Source organism: Teleopsis dalmanni, chromosome X (genome assembly GCF_002237135.1).
Source record: "Teleopsis dalmanni isolate 2A chromosome X, ASM223713v2, whole genome shotgun sequence".
In the NCBI taxonomy this organism is placed as follows: Eukaryota; Metazoa; Arthropoda; class Insecta; order Diptera; family Diopsidae; genus Teleopsis; species Teleopsis dalmanni.
In genome coordinates, this window is record NC_051848.1 from 9,002,999 (window position 1) to 9,019,048 (window position 16,050).

The window sequence follows — 16,050 nt, forward strand, 5'->3', positions numbered from 1 at the left end:
CATTTATATCATTGTGTAAGTAAATACCATTTAAACTTTAATAAAAATTAATTAATTTCAATGTGATATTTTAATGGATAATATATTTTAAAAGGATGTTTTATTTTTTCGATAAAAATAATAATAATTGAGTTAATGATAATAGGTTAGGTTAGGTTATATCGGATCTTAAGGATATACTAAGTCCTATTGTCCCATTGCGTTACCATATAAGAACAGAATGATTTGAAAAATACCTTGAACATGTAATAAAGCCTTAAATGCTCTTTGGATATATGTATTTAAGTTGAATTCCTCAAAGAGTAGAGCCCTTAGCAAAGTCATTCGACGCATGCATGCGCTGGGCAATAATAAAACAGATTTGAGGGATAACGGATAGAGTTGTACCATTTTAATTATAATAAATAACGAAATTAAAAAAATAAGTATTTTTTAAATAGAAAGGTCTTTTGTATAATAAAAAATTACTATAAAGAAATTTTATTTTTTTATCAATTGAATATTTGGCTGACTATACTAATGTGCGGAGTATTGAAAATATTCACCATCAGTGTTTCTTGAAAGTACTACTATTGTATTTAATAATTTGGAAATAATTTTTGTATACCCGAATCAAACCTCGATATTTAGCCACGATTTAAACAACTGACACAATACCGCCCAACACCGTGCTGGACTTATATTGTGGGGTTTGTCTATTTGTGGTCAAAACTCACCAACTAATTTACATACTGTGTTCTATTAGAACAAAATCATAAGCCGGGTTTAGAATATTTCAATAAATTAATCATAATTTTTACTGTTAGGCTTCAGTAATATTCCTTTTTTGTAGAGACTTTGGTTTTATGCACATATATATAATTTTAGTCCCTTTTTTTTAAAAAGTGATTTTTTATTTTCGATCAATTTTTAGTTTTAGTTTTCACAAAATTCAAATAATTATAGATTAATGGTATATTTAAATTATAAATAGTCTTTTGCTAATTAATTTACTTCCAAGAAATTAACTTATTTTGTTGAATTCTTCGATTATTTAATTTTATGTTAATGAGTATGAACATATGTTAGTTAATACAAACTTATATTTCAATACATTTACACAATAACAGTAGTGGAAACACTTTATTTAATTATAAATATTATAATAATTGCTATTTAATGACGAAAATATTACCAAACTTCAAACCATCTATGAGAATTACTGGCACGTAGTCATATGGTCATATAAGTTACCATATGCATACTACATATATATAATACACAAGAGTAACAATATATATATTCCGCAATTAAAAATTAAATTAATATAATTTTATAACATATATTTCAATTGATATTATATATAACATATATACACTATGAAATAATTAAGCTATTTTATTTAAATACAATATTAAAATATACGAAATCAGTATATTTTTATCTTTGATCTTTACGTTATAGCACCTCGTTCGAACACTTTACAAGTCTTATCACATTTCATATTAATTAACTTTATTAATTAGAAGAGTTATTTCCATTATTATTTAATTAAATTTACTTATACCAATTGTATTTACCCATATTTTCAGATTTGCTGGTACTAAGTTGAACATTGGATATAACTGATATACGTCAAGCATTTTATGTCTCATAAACTTTTGGTCTGTTACAAATGGTAGAATCATTTGTGAAACCAATTTTGTTCTCAACATTCCATAGGATAATAATGATTCATATAAAATTTCACTAGTCTCCTGTTAGTTGGTCCGCTAGCAGCGAAAATACAAACACAACTGCCTGCTGTTGCTTTATGAATTTGCATGCTAACCCTGCTAACCCTGCCAACAATGGACGACTATCAACTGAAATGTCTACTGTAACCTACTTCACATGCACATGGGTGCTCCATATGGGTGAACCCTTAAATCCACCGCGACTGACAATAAGTAAGCAATTTTTACATACATATATGCCAACGTAATGACTTAGTTTTGGTATGGAAAAAACTACAGTACATTTTGACTTTATGCATTAATAATCATTTTTGTTTTTCAATTTTTTAATATACAGTGTGAGCTCGAAACAGCCTTAGACTGACAACGATGGGACCAGTAATTGTATTCGTTCAAATAAATTTACTTCGTATGAAAACTGAAATTGGTGCCGAATGCTTTCGTTTAACAGAGCCTTCACTGTACATACATAAGTTGAGTAATATTTCAACCGGCACCTACATGTGTTGCAGTTCCGTGGAATTTATATATTCAATATATGTATATATGCATATTTTCATAGATACTTTATTTACTGTATGTGTATGCGTTTATGTATGCGCAAACAAATATTCATAAATAAAGTGTTTTTTAAACGTTTCATTAAAAATTTTAATTATAACGTCATAAGGTTTAGTTATATTCAATTTATTTATTTAAAACTAAAAACGAAAAAAACTAAGTAAATAATTTAGCTTTTGACTTGATGAAGTTCAAATACCCTTCACACAAAGTTATTGAGACTTATTTTAAAGATTAAAGCCATACGAAAGCAATATCTGATTCAACTGAACAGATTTCGAGATTTTGTTAGCTTAAAAATAAAGGAGTATAGACTTTTAAATGGTACTATTTATGGTATTATTGGTGAATAATGATTTCGTGTCTATCAAAACTATGCGGAACTATATCCAGGATATCTGAATTTTCCATATTTACATACATAATTGTGTGGCAAATCGTGATTCAAAAACTAACGATTGACCCATATTTGTAATTTCTGAGAATGAATTTTCATAATCAATGCTCAATAAAAAATGTACACAGAGAGCTTTGCAAATTTTTTGGTCAATTAAATTCATGCTGTATCTCACTAGCAGAATACTCGATGTTGGCTTTCAAGATTGTAATCGGTTCTAATTAATTCGCATAAACCAAAAATATTAGTCCAGCGGTGACAAATCATACTTGTTTCAAATCATAAGCAACGAATTCACAAATGGATATTACTAGTGTCTAGAGGGTTTATTACCACTCGTCTTTTAATAAATAAATGGTAAGCGTGGACTTACTAAGGACTTCGAGACCATGATTGACTCACAATAAAGTTCTCAACAGATCCACGCTTATCATATCTCAGGAAGAACGACGTCTCCCCCGTGCAGTAAGAATTGTCCTAACTCAAACAGTTACTTGTCACGCATAAACAGGTTTATTCTTAATGTGTGTCCAAACTGCAGTTCTATCCCTATGACATCGCCCATATATTTTCTTCCCTCACTGCACACACAAACCTCCGTATATGCAGCCGTTTTTTGAATAGTCGATTTGGTTAATTGTACATTTTTTCTGAGCACTGATTTTAAACATTCCCACAATTCGCAAATGTTGCTCGGTGGTCAGTCTTTTTATGTTGGTTTGCCATCATTTTATGTATGTGTATAGGCTATAAGTTTGATGACTTTCTAACGAATTAAGTTAGTATTTTGACAGTAAAAGTACCGCTGAAGCCGTATTAATCGCTTAACGCACTCAACTACAAGAAAATAAGTCATATTTAATAATATCCGAATGTATAGACAATGATGAGTTTGAATGATCTGGGCTCACAAATAGGCTATTAAAAAAATCATAACATAAATTATAGATAATAGTTTAATAATAATAATAAATGCTTATAATAACATTATTGTCTTAATAAATATGAACAAATAAAATTTAGTCGTACTGCTACGACATCCACTTAATGGATTTGATGACTTGTTTTACTGACAATTTAATCATTTAACAATTGTTGGAAAAATTGATAAGTCCTTTAGTCCTTCAGTTTAGTTAGAAAGTCTTAGTTCGTTATTGAACAGAACTGTGAGAAAGTTAGTAGTGTTCTTTTGTTTGCTAAATCAATTATTCATATAATTTTTGAACAAAATTTGAGTGAAATTGTAAGAATTTTGAATAAATTATTAAATGCTTCTTTAAATGAATACTAACTGCAACTATGAAGTGAATAACGAAGCAGTTCCAATATAAAATAATTTTATTTTCGTAACAAAACTGGTGACTTTACAAGTAGAATGAAATTAGTAAAATAATTATATATGTGAAATTTTGTGTATTTTATACAGGGTTATTCATTTTTTGGTTTCAAAAGTAAACCTAAATATTGTACATTGAGTTTGTGTCGCATTCTTGATTCTATATAGTATCTTGATCTAGTTATTAGGTGTAATATACAACATGATTGGAATGTCTTCCATTGGACAGTAGTCAATCTTTTTAAGGTAGTTTTTGATGACTTGTGGGCACATAGCTGGACCATAGGCCGGTCATCTCTACTGATGTGAGTTTATAAAGTGTTTTGAAATTGGAGGATTATTACCATAGACACGATCCTTTGCATAATATTACAAAAAAGTAAGTCTAGTGATGACAAATCGCATAATCTGAAGTTATGAACTTTATATATATATATATATAATCATATTCGAAATGATGTTTATAATGCAGGAAAAAAGAATTCAATCGTCATATTAATTGTATATATTTTTAAGATAAAATCTAGGAGACAAGTCTATGATGTTTAAAGAAACATTAGAGAATGTCAATTAAATTTCCAGCTCTTTACTAGATTATAAGGAAGAAGTACAAAATTAAAACAACTTAAAGATTTTTTTTTTATTAGAATATAATACCAAAATAAGGACATCATTTATTTGAAACATAAAATCGAAAAGGTAAAGACTGTCACATTTTATTGTTTGAAAAATCTATGAGAAACATAAAACAAAAAACTAATAAATAAAAATCAATCAAATAATGTAAAAACAAAAATTTAAAAAAGAATATACTATATGCCGTATTTGAAATGAATACTTATTAAATTCAGCAAATAAAAATTAATGTCTTCGAAAAATTAATGTCATTCCGTAGGATTCTGATAAACCAAATAAATTGTCCTTTTAAACCAGTCAGTATTACATTTCAACTAATCTACAGAACTTTGAATACGAGAAGATAGAGTAAAAATCATGGAGAGAACAACAATTAGTACCTTAAACCTCGATTGAATAGGTTACATTATTGATAATAATTATACTTCAAATTAATATTTTGTATTACTAAAATAAATAGATATTAAAATTTTAATATCAATTTTTTAGATAGTAAGATAACAAAAAGTAAAAATCTATCTAATAGTTTTTAATTAGAAATTAATTAAAAAAAATTAAAAAAATTTTTACTTTTCAATATAGACATTAAGTCGTTAAGCTTAAGGTAGGAGTAAAAGGGGCCAATTGGTTGATAGAAGCAAAAGTTGATGAATAGGAAAACGTGGAATGCATGGGAAATACTCGTAAACGAGAGTTAAAAGAACATCATAATCAACACTACTAATATAAATGCATAGAAAAGTTTTTATTTGTAAAAAATATAGTATATATTTGTATAGTTTTTAGAAAATATACATTTACTTATCATTATTAGTTTACATTCCTTAAAGAGCATTGCGTTAACATACATATGACAACAGTAAAATTGTATTATTATGAATAATTGTTTATATTAAAATAATTTTAAATAAACTAAATACTCCATATAATCTCTAGTTTTTGTGCATATGATTAAAATAATAAGCTTATATGATATTATTTTTAAGCAAATTTAGATCACAATACAACATTTAAAGCAATAAAATGGTAAGACTTATAACCCTATATCTCATATATGCCTCTCTCTTGAAATAAGACTATCCTCTGATATGATTTAATTTCTAATTATAGTATAATATTGTTTTTTATTCAGAGTACAAAATAAAACAAAATAAAATATAATAAATAAATAAAACTAAATAAGAAATAAATATATAAAACTTATTGAATAAAAAATGTATGAATTTTAAATATTTATTTTAAATAAAAAAAATAACTTCAAATAAACAAAATAAATAAAACTTAATAATAAAAAAACATAAAACTGAAAAAGAAATAAATAAAAAAAATAAATAAAATAACATAAATATATATAAATAATTATATAAAACGAAATAAGTTAAATAAAACTATATTAGTAAAATAAGAGTAAAAGGTAAAATAAAACTAAATAAGTAAAATAAAATTTAAAAATATAAAAACTCACATTCGCTGAATTTTGTTGAAATGCTGACAAATCCTTTGAATTTCTGCTTCCGTCAAAGGTGCGTGCATTATTCCTACGTGTTAGATTATCATCCGATAGATTACTGAAAAACAAATATTAATAGTTAATATATAAGCGAATATAAATATAAGAAATTAAAACTTAAACAAACCTGCCGCTGCCACTGGTGATAGCAGTTGTACTCGTTTCGCTTTGTGGCAAACACTGATAACTTGGCTTATTGCGATTTTGACTTTTCCTATTGGCACGACGCTTCATAGAAATTGTCGTAACAGAACCTACACCAGATAATATCCATTCAATATCAGGCTCCAGTCGTGTACTATCTTCTAATCCATCATTGTTTGTTTGGAGTGTTGGGACACGCATGGTATACTGTATTAAGCCATCAGCCGTTACAAGTGGCAATTGTTTGCGTGTCAGACGTGCCTGCACCGCATCCACAAGCGCCTCACCATCGTCACGTGTTGCACCAATGTTCTGTACAATATCTAAGACTGTAAGCGGCGCGGTTATTTGACCCAAAATTGCTAACACTTCTAACGCAGCCTGACGTACGCGTCGCTTACGATTCAGTGCAGCATATACTGCGTTGGTAATACAAGTTGTCGTGTCAAAGCAAGTGCTGGGAAAGGTCATCAAAGCATACATAACCATTTGGAGTGCATTTTCTCGAAACTATAATTATAAACATATATTTATGCGAGAAGTCATTTTATATGCAGATATATGTGTGGTAATAAAGCGAAATAAATGCATTAAGGTGCCTGTAACTCATTGTGATAATTACGGAATTCATAATTTTTACAATTGCATTAATTATACCGGAGCAAAACGGAAGTTTGCAGTTGCAAATTTGTGCCTCAAACATAACTGGGTCAGCAGAGCCCAAATAATTATGGAGGCAATTTATAATTTGTAAACAAATCTGAGGTTTCGCTGTTAATAACAAATTGTAATTATCACAATACACAATTTATAAAAATTACAGATAAGGAGCCACCATTTCTGCTGACCACATATACATTACACATTGGATTCTTTGATTTCTTGAAACCGTAAAGGTACTGTAGATGGCATGCAACAAATTAGCTTTTGAAATTAGAACTTATTATGAATTTCGTATATATTTATAACCATTGGCCCCAATCTATCTACTATGTTAAATAAGTGATTACTTACTCTTGAGCTTTTTGCATGCATAAAATCTTGCGATATCAGCTTAAGTAGTATTGCCGCTGGCGGTAGACGCTGCATTAGCGCTTTACATACACGATTAGCGCCAGCGCCGCCTTGACGACATAGCCCGCTCATTATCTGCGCTGTGCGGTCCTCCAGATTGTCTAGAGGCAGTCGTGTTATTAAATTCATTACTAAACGACGCTTCTCCTCTGCTACTTCGGGGTTACGTTCCGAAGACAATAGCGTTCGGAGCAGTGTGTCCAGACATGGTTGCACAAGTGCCAAATTTTCAGTGCTTCGTAATGCTTGCTCAAGCTGTATGACGCCTTGTAAGCGATGACGCCAATCCTAGTAAATAAACGAGTATTAGTTATTGAATATGAATGAATAATAGAAATGAAATTTATTAATACAATTTAAATATTTGACTTTAATGATGTTAAGTCTGCTGCGTAATGAGTTATTTTCCATTCTATTGAAGTCTTGTATCGACATAAAATATTTTAGCTTATCCATTAAATTCGATTTCTTTTCTACTTCTCATTCTATATTTTGTGTTTATTTTACTTTGAACAATGTTTGTTCCAATTTGTTTAAAACTGTCAATTGTGGGCGACATCTTCGACGGCGTATGCAAAACAAATGTAAACAACAGTTCTTGCACAACTGTTTCAAACAGTGGCGGGCAAAGTGTAAACTGCGTGTAAAGCGAATGCAGTGAAAATGTTATTTCATATGTAGGCCGTGTGGGAGTTCGAGTAAATTTAGGTAAAGTAAATTGAAATCTTCTAGGAATTTTTTCCACTGTACTTATGTAAATATTTATTTACTTATTTATTTATTGCACTTATTTATTATTTTTGGTTAAAAGTTTTCAAATTTATTTATAAAACATCTTATAAAATTTTCACAGCAGTAATACCTAATCCACATAATTTTTAGCTAATTTACCCTATTCGAAATTCTGGTAAATACCAACATTTTCAGCCATACGGAGATAATTTACTATTTCCCTCAATTTACCATCAATTTACTCGAACTCGCACACGGCCTAAATCGAAATCGTAAATATAATTATAATATACAAATGATTTATGTGTAAAATGGCAATAGATTGATATTTACTATTAGCGCAGCAGTACATATTTACACTGTAGCTATGCACATTAATTGAATGTTGACCACCACTGGTTTACAATAAATGCTGACAATAACAATTTCCCTACATTATACACATAAACTTTTGTGCAATAGATATAGAATTTTTGAAAGTAGAATATTTTATATTTTCTTAATAGATGTCGAAAATGAATACATAATAATATGAAGGTAAGTGTACTCAAACCGAATGTGTTAATTCGATATTTTGTGAAGTGATAAGCCATGTAAATCTCAATATACTTTTTAAATTATTTTAGATAAAATTAAAAGTGTACATTCAAATCAGCTGATTTTCCTTTCTTCAAATATTAACTGTAAAAATCTTTAGTGTATAGGATCAGCTGTTATGTAACCGAATAAAACTTACTATTGACATCCATTTCGATCGAAAAATTGTCTTGATAAGTACCAAGATCCACAAAATTTTAACATTTTGGGAAATTTTTTTAGTAGTATTATTAGCAGTGTTATTAGCTTTATATTAACTTCATTTTACATTTGTTGTATTACATAAAATTAGTAACAATTATATTATATATCTAAAGCTTACAGCTATAGCATTTTAGCCTTTGCAAGCAATTGCAATTGCCATTGCAAGCTCGTACAATTGGATTATTTCAGCCCCCTATTGCATTATTTCATTATTTTAATGTTGTTATTTTTTCTCTTTTATTATTCTCTATTTTAATATTTTTTTATTTTATTATTCTATTCTATAATTGTATATTCTTTTATTCTATCATTCTACTGTTATATTATTTTATTATCCTATTACTCTACTAATGTATTATTCTCTTATATTTATATCTATCATTCCATATCATTTTATAACGATATTTTTGTGTTATTCTCTGATTCTGTAATTTATTCTTCTATCATTCTATATTATACCAGAGGTAAGACATCACATTTAGTACATATTTAATGTACATATGTTTCAATACTTTTCGGTATACATTTTTTCGAGTGTATAATTAAACTAGTAATTTACTGTACCGAAACAAATCGTTGACTGCACATTGTTAAGGTGTCGTGAGGTTGTCACTTGTCCAGGTGTTGTCAACTTCTTAAGTTGGTTCTAATCGATTAGAACATTTGGTATTCCCTTTGCTTTGAATTTACGATTTTGTCTGCTGTTAATATTTTCAAGTTTTGCTGGAGCGGTGGTTAAAAATGTATTCATTATTCACACTCAAGGTTATGGGAGGTTGAAGTTTCTTATGCCGGTTTTCTAAAGGCAGAACCAAGTTATTGACTCACTGGAAGGAATAAAAAATTCGTGTTACGTGCATGCACGGGTGTGAATACAAAATTGATATTTCTGTCCAGTTGGGGTTGGGTTGCACTTAGAACTCCATATTTTTTGCACTACTTGAACGTATAAATTAACATAAATGAAGGCATATAAAGCGTAAAATGTCACAATTACGATTCTTTAAAACATTTTAAAAGTTTAAAGGAAGTTTTCAACTATTTTCGTATTTGATTTAAAGGCACACATTATTCTATTTTAAGTTTGAAATGAATCACAAGTCTTCACAGTATTCTTTAAGCATTTGAATCTATTTTGGGAGAAGGTTTTCCATCTGACAATAAATTAAGTTCAAGTTTGCGTATCTCTTCGATTTTTTACTATTCTTACTCGACAGATGCGTTTCCTGTTAGTCACACTTTTACACTGAAAGTATTCATACTGCTCAGTCTTAAGTATTGTTTAATTTGTAAACAATTTGTGAGCTTAAATTCAATTATTGTGTCTTCGATTGAATGTAGCAGCGGAAAAAGAAGAAATTGATTTACTTTCTATTGACGAACAAGGGCAATTTGCCGCTCATGGTTAAGTGGCCAATTAATGGTCAAACTAATTCCTATTATGACACCAAATTGAGTAGTTGTGACAAGTTAATTTCAACTAAAACTATTCGAATAATTTTCAATATATTAAGTGTTTTTTGAATAAGTAACATACTTTCATTATATTTTGAATGCAATTTAAAAATAATATTTTCTTTTACGTTTTTTTATTTCGAGAGTAGAAACAATACTTTATTCCTTCACATATAGTCGTTACCAACTACGAGTATCATTCTCAACGGAATTGTAGTTCCGCAAACAGAAACACCTTGGTACGTACCTTGATATTCACTTTGACAAATGCTTAACTTGGTGGTAACATATCGAAACAGAAAGGACACAAATAAAGCTCAAGGCTATAAGCCTTCGCTGGCTAAACGGGTATTAGTCTCACTTATCTATAGAGTCTAAGTCTTGTTATATAATCATGTCATTAAACCAATCTGAATGTATGGCTTACAGCTATATGGCAATGCCTGCTCGTCAAACGTAGAAATTCTGCAAAGATTCTAAGAATGATAACTGGTGCACCCTGGTATATCACAAATGAAAACATGCACTTTGATTTGGAAATTCCGATGGTTAAAATTAAGTTCAAAACTTGAAAACGATATGAATCCGCTGGTTAGACCTCTTGTTAATATGATAAATTCCACTAGACTGAAATGAAATGATATACCAGTCATCCTGCTTTCGTAAAGATTATCCTGTTTAATTCAACTTTTATAATTCATTGTAGTATGTATAAATAAAATAATTTGTTATGAATTTTATGAGTTTTTAAGATTTCAATAAAACTTTCAATAAAAGCGATTCAATAAAGGCATATTGTTAAATAAAAAAAATAAAATCGTTAAAGGCGTTTGGTTATCATCTTCGTCCCCTTACTCTTCACTTTTGACTCATTCTGTTTTTTCCTGATTGTCACATTAATTTCACAATTAGATTTGATAAAGGGTAACTACTGCTTGGGTCATTATGACATATTCCGGTTCTTAGGCTAAATAGTCAATCATCAGTATGCGTAAGCGATGGAACAAAAGGAATAGCGGAATGTTTTCAAAAGGTCTACAAAAATCGTAACAATCATTCAGTGAAAATAGAATTGCACGTACTTTTTTAAAACGACAACGGTATGACAAAAACCATCATTTTTGATTATGTTGTCTATTTTTTGGAGTAGATTTGAAAATATAGGTGTAACATATGTAGTTTCAGAAGAGTGATAACACAATGCATCCTGCTTAGAATTTATTATACAAGCAATTTCACATTTTGGTGATTTGAATTGGCAATCAAGATCAAGTAATTTCTCACCATTGGAGTTTTCGTTTTGGGGTTACATAAAGAGTCGTATATATACGGCCAATCCTCAAACTCTTGACGCTATTAAAATGAATATCCGTCATGTCATGACTGAGCTATTGCCAGCTATGTGCCGGCAAACCATCAAACCATTCTTCAAAAGGAGCCACATACATACAGATGTCCCGTGAAGACATTAACATAATTTAGTATTTCACACCTAATGGTAAGGTCCAAACATAATATTGTAATAAAAATTGAATAGAAATCTCAATTACATATGGTTTTCATTTGTGTTTACTTATAAAATCAGAAAGTATTTAATTCTGATCTATACCTTGAGTGCCAAAAAATAACAAATCTGCTACTGATTTTATTTAATATTCCAATTGTCTAGTTAAACAAACGCTTTTGTATTAATCTCTGAAGTGTAATAAAATTAAATTAATAGTAAAAGATTTTCTTTTTAATAGTTTTAATATAAAGCTTAATTATTTTGGTGTTCTTCTATTGTTGGCATACCGTGCTTCCGTGACATTAACCTGAATTTTCGCATGAAAACGTAAGTTGGCCGCATTTTCTTCGTAGCATTTCTGGTGCTTCAGTGGGCATTTGGAATATTTTTCCACTATTGTTAAGGAAAACAAAGGACTTTGATTACAATAAGTGCGTAGAGTGATTTGTATATTTCAGGATTTTTTTAGCTGAGGTTACTGGTGACATATGTTATTGAGGTCAGCAATTGTCCGTACCGGCATTTCAAGTTGTTTCCCTTAGAAACAGTGGACGGTGTTGCCGCCACACAATAGCGGCATATGCTTTATGGATGTAACATGTACCCAATAAGGGTTTATATACTAGCTTCTATTTGATGAGAACCGGAAGTTCTGTAATTACAAGCATTTTTCATAACGTTGCAATACTTAAATGTATGGCGTTGAAAGAACTGTTCGTTAATATGCCAAAATGTAATTACTGAAGTCATAAGAAAAAAGAAGTCCATCGGAACAATACGTATATTAATTTTAATGCATCCATAAACATTACTTATAATGGACGTAATGAGAGTTTTCAGAAAGTAATTCATATTTGTAAATACATTTGTTTTATAAAATTCATAAAATTAAATTATATTTCATTGTTAGAATAATCGAACAATAAATCCAAGAAATTATTTTCTAGAAATACATCTGTAATTGATATTTATTAGTATCTGGGATAGTGATCGACTGACAAGCTTAAAGTTCAATCAAAGTAGATCTGTACTCAGTACTGAGTTCTTAACAGAACAAGCTCCTTAGTTACAGGAGTTTTAAAAGAAGGAACTAAGGAACTTCTATTTTTTAAAGAATATTTTCATATTTTGTAAAAAACTAACAACTTCCATACCAGATTTAGTTAGTGAAATAAAGTCAAGAATTCCTATTAAACAGTTGATTTGAAACCTTAACAGCCTTAAGAGCCTTAAGTTGTAAGGTTAAGCTAGGCGATTCTCTCAGTTATAGCAATATAGTCTACGATTGTATTTTCTCATAATTATTACACTTTGCAAAAATGAAGAGAAGAAGTAGTTACGAAAAGTGTGATGATGTTCTAGAATATTGTGCCATATTCTCTATCCAACCAGGAAGAACTAGTATATTTCTTACTTTTCGTTGTTTTATTAGGTACAGCAGTAAAATAATTAGTTATTATGTATTAGGTACAACTTCAAAAGAAGTTTCCAACAGAATAATCAAAAACGATATAGAAAATTCGTGTTTATAATTGGTGCTCTGTCAAGCTCTTATAAAAGCAGACGATATAGTACTGATACTGAACACAGAAAATATACTTGAATATGTGATCAACCTAGGTACGTACTTAAAGACAAAGAAATTAGGACTAACGCCAAAAACACGAAGAAATGCGAGCATGACAAGAAGTGATGAATATATCAAATATAAAAGCGCCTCTTACGGAGAAATTCAATTATAACAAGCTGAAATATGGAGTTATCTGCGTACCACTTTATACTAATGTACAAAAAGACATTATGAATTAAGCGATTGAGTTGTAAATGCAATAAACAGATACCAATATTTGAACTACATCATATATTTCAACTATATTGAACTATATATCATTAATTTGGTTCGTACACGGCAAAGAAGAGCTGTAGAAATGAAATGCATTAATAAATATTATTATTTGGAATAATATTAATTTTTTTTATTGCCTTTTTTTTGACAGTGTCTGTATTGACTAATATAGGAAATGCAACCCTGCGATTTTTCATATCTTGGATGAAATATTCACATCTACAATATACTGAATTTCTTATTTCAAGACTCATCGTAGCTTTTAAGATCATTAATTTGTACTTAATATAAACATATTTTCAATAAAATAATCCTTATCAATCATAAATACTTTTCCTCTAGTTTATTTCTTTGTTATGTTAATAATTAATATTTAAAAACCGTTTAGTTTTCTCCAACGACTCACAAAACCAAACATATCCAGCCACTTGAAAGACATTCCTTCTTTCTTAATTTTCTTGTACCCAAAGTATAGTAAAAGAAGGACAGTTGCAATTTTCAAGCATTTAAATGCAGGAAACAACCTCTTATTCTCATTGTCATCATCATTTGTAGGAGTGACATCAACACCGAAAGGGAAATAAAACTGACGCCACATGTAATCTTCATTAGAGCAGTTGAAAGCTTCTTCAGAAGTAGTTATTGCAGAGTCTGTGCCATAACCCATAATCGATGATCCTGTATTTGATGAGTCATCATCAAAAAAATTTTGCGGTGGGGTAATGACAGATAGAAAGTCAAGAGACTCATTATCAGATTCGGAATCCTAACAAATGAGTTATATGAAACTATTCTATTCATATAGGTATAAATAATAATATATATTACCATCTTTTATAACAACAATTCGAATATTCTTGTTGAGATATTATTTGACTACAAATGAAAAGTCGGAAATGAAGCATACAGTCCAAATAAATGCTGACAACTAAGTTTTTATAAAAACTTGTTTTTTGTAGTATAGTACGCAATAAAATCTGTTCACTAAAAGTTGTACTAGATCTAGTTCTTACAAGTGGGAATAATTTATATGCTATGAACAAAGAACACTAGTATTCTTTGGTTATGAAGAAAGGGTTAGCAGTATTTTTAGATATTATATCTATTAGTAAATATAAAATTGTGAATAAAAATTGCTTTGAGATAAATTTATGTATTTATTTATAATAGTATTTAATAATTATTTAAATATTGTTAGTGGCAATAATGCTTCCGATTGTTAAATCTAGAGTAATTTAAACTTAAACACGAATTTTTAATTGGTATATCTCAAGCGAAGTATATAATGCTTGAAATTCGTTTTAAGACTCCAGATATTTTCCCTAATTAATAAAATTAATCTGAAATTAATAACTGTCTTATGTTATTTTGTATCTTAAATACATATGGCAATTGCAGCATTTGCAATATTTGGTTTGTTCCCGTACTTTTCAAGCAAGGGTCAATTAAACTTGTGAATGAGAATGATATTGTAGTAGTATATAGTATTTAGAGTAAGTATTTAGTATAAGTGTTTAGTTCATAAGTTTAGTAATTAGTTTATCATTGTAATATTATACATTAGAAAATGTACATGGCAACTCTAGTTTGTCAAGTTCAACTGATGTGTATCATGAAAATAAAGGAGTCAGTATATTACTGACAACCGAAGAGGTGATGCGTTTTGTATTTAGAGTTGCTTGACTACAATATCAAATATCCTTTCTTAGAAAAGCAGTTCCCACAAGAGAAATGTTTAAAATATAAAATATGTATCATATGTTTTATATGTAAAATGTAAACAAACAACAGCTGAGCTATAAACAAAGGCACTAAGGAAGTAAGAATTCAATAAAATCTTAGTTTTTATTATTTAAACATGTAACTAATATATATGATGTGTACATATTAATTATATATTTAGTTTTTTTGTGTGATATGTTATTAAATGAAGTTTATAAAAGTTCTATCAGCTGCTTAAATGAGCTCATTATAATGTGAACGTTCACTCATTAATTTAAATGATCAAGTTCCTAAATGAGACAGTGTGAATGTACTATTAGCCAGTGTGGACAAATAGTAAGTGAAGGTGGTAAAAAATGGTAAATAAATTCATTTTTTAAACGAATGAACTCTTTTTTTTAACCATATCTTAAAAGACATGCATGATTTACTAACTAATGTCTTTTTAACCTATGTTAAAAAGGCTGTCTTCTACTTTATTATTTATACTCACTTAACGTAATGTTTAAGATGTTATTTTTTCTTAGTGGGATTGGGAATGATTAATGACATAAATATTTTTAAAAATAAATGATTTAATAAATTAATAATTGAATAACGTCATTTATTCGTAG

The 16,050-nt window shown here is 29.0% G+C and overlaps 2 protein-coding genes across 2 annotated transcripts in view; both read right to left on the bottom strand.

Annotated features, from left to right (window-relative positions):
* Positions 1-7,886, bottom strand: part of LOC119687412 (myosin-G heavy chain) — a 28,514-nt gene extending 20,628 nt beyond the window's left edge. The window contains exons 1-4 of the mRNA XM_038101712.1: positions 7,727-7,886; positions 7,314-7,661; positions 6,283-6,809; positions 6,111-6,213 (exon numbers count right to left, since the gene is read on the bottom strand). Of these exons, the coding sequence (XP_037957640.1) occupies positions 6,111-6,213; positions 6,283-6,809; positions 7,314-7,502 (819 nt within the window). The 5' untranslated portion in view covers positions 7,503-7,661; positions 7,727-7,886. The remainder of the gene's footprint in view (positions 1-6,110; positions 6,214-6,282; positions 6,810-7,313; positions 7,662-7,726) is intronic.
* A 5,928-nt stretch (positions 7,887-13,814) lies between these two features.
* Positions 13,815-14,616, bottom strand: LOC119687413. Its single transcript, XM_038101713.1, has 2 exons — positions 14,543-14,616; positions 13,815-14,480 (listed from the first exon to the last, which is right to left on the bottom strand). The coding sequence occupies exons 1-2, from the start codon at positions 14,543-14,545 to the stop codon at positions 14,088-14,090; spliced, it is 396 nt and encodes a 131-aa protein (XP_037957641.1). The 5' UTR covers positions 14,546-14,616; the 3' UTR covers positions 13,815-14,087.
* Positions 14,617-16,050: the final 1,434 nt, after the last annotated feature.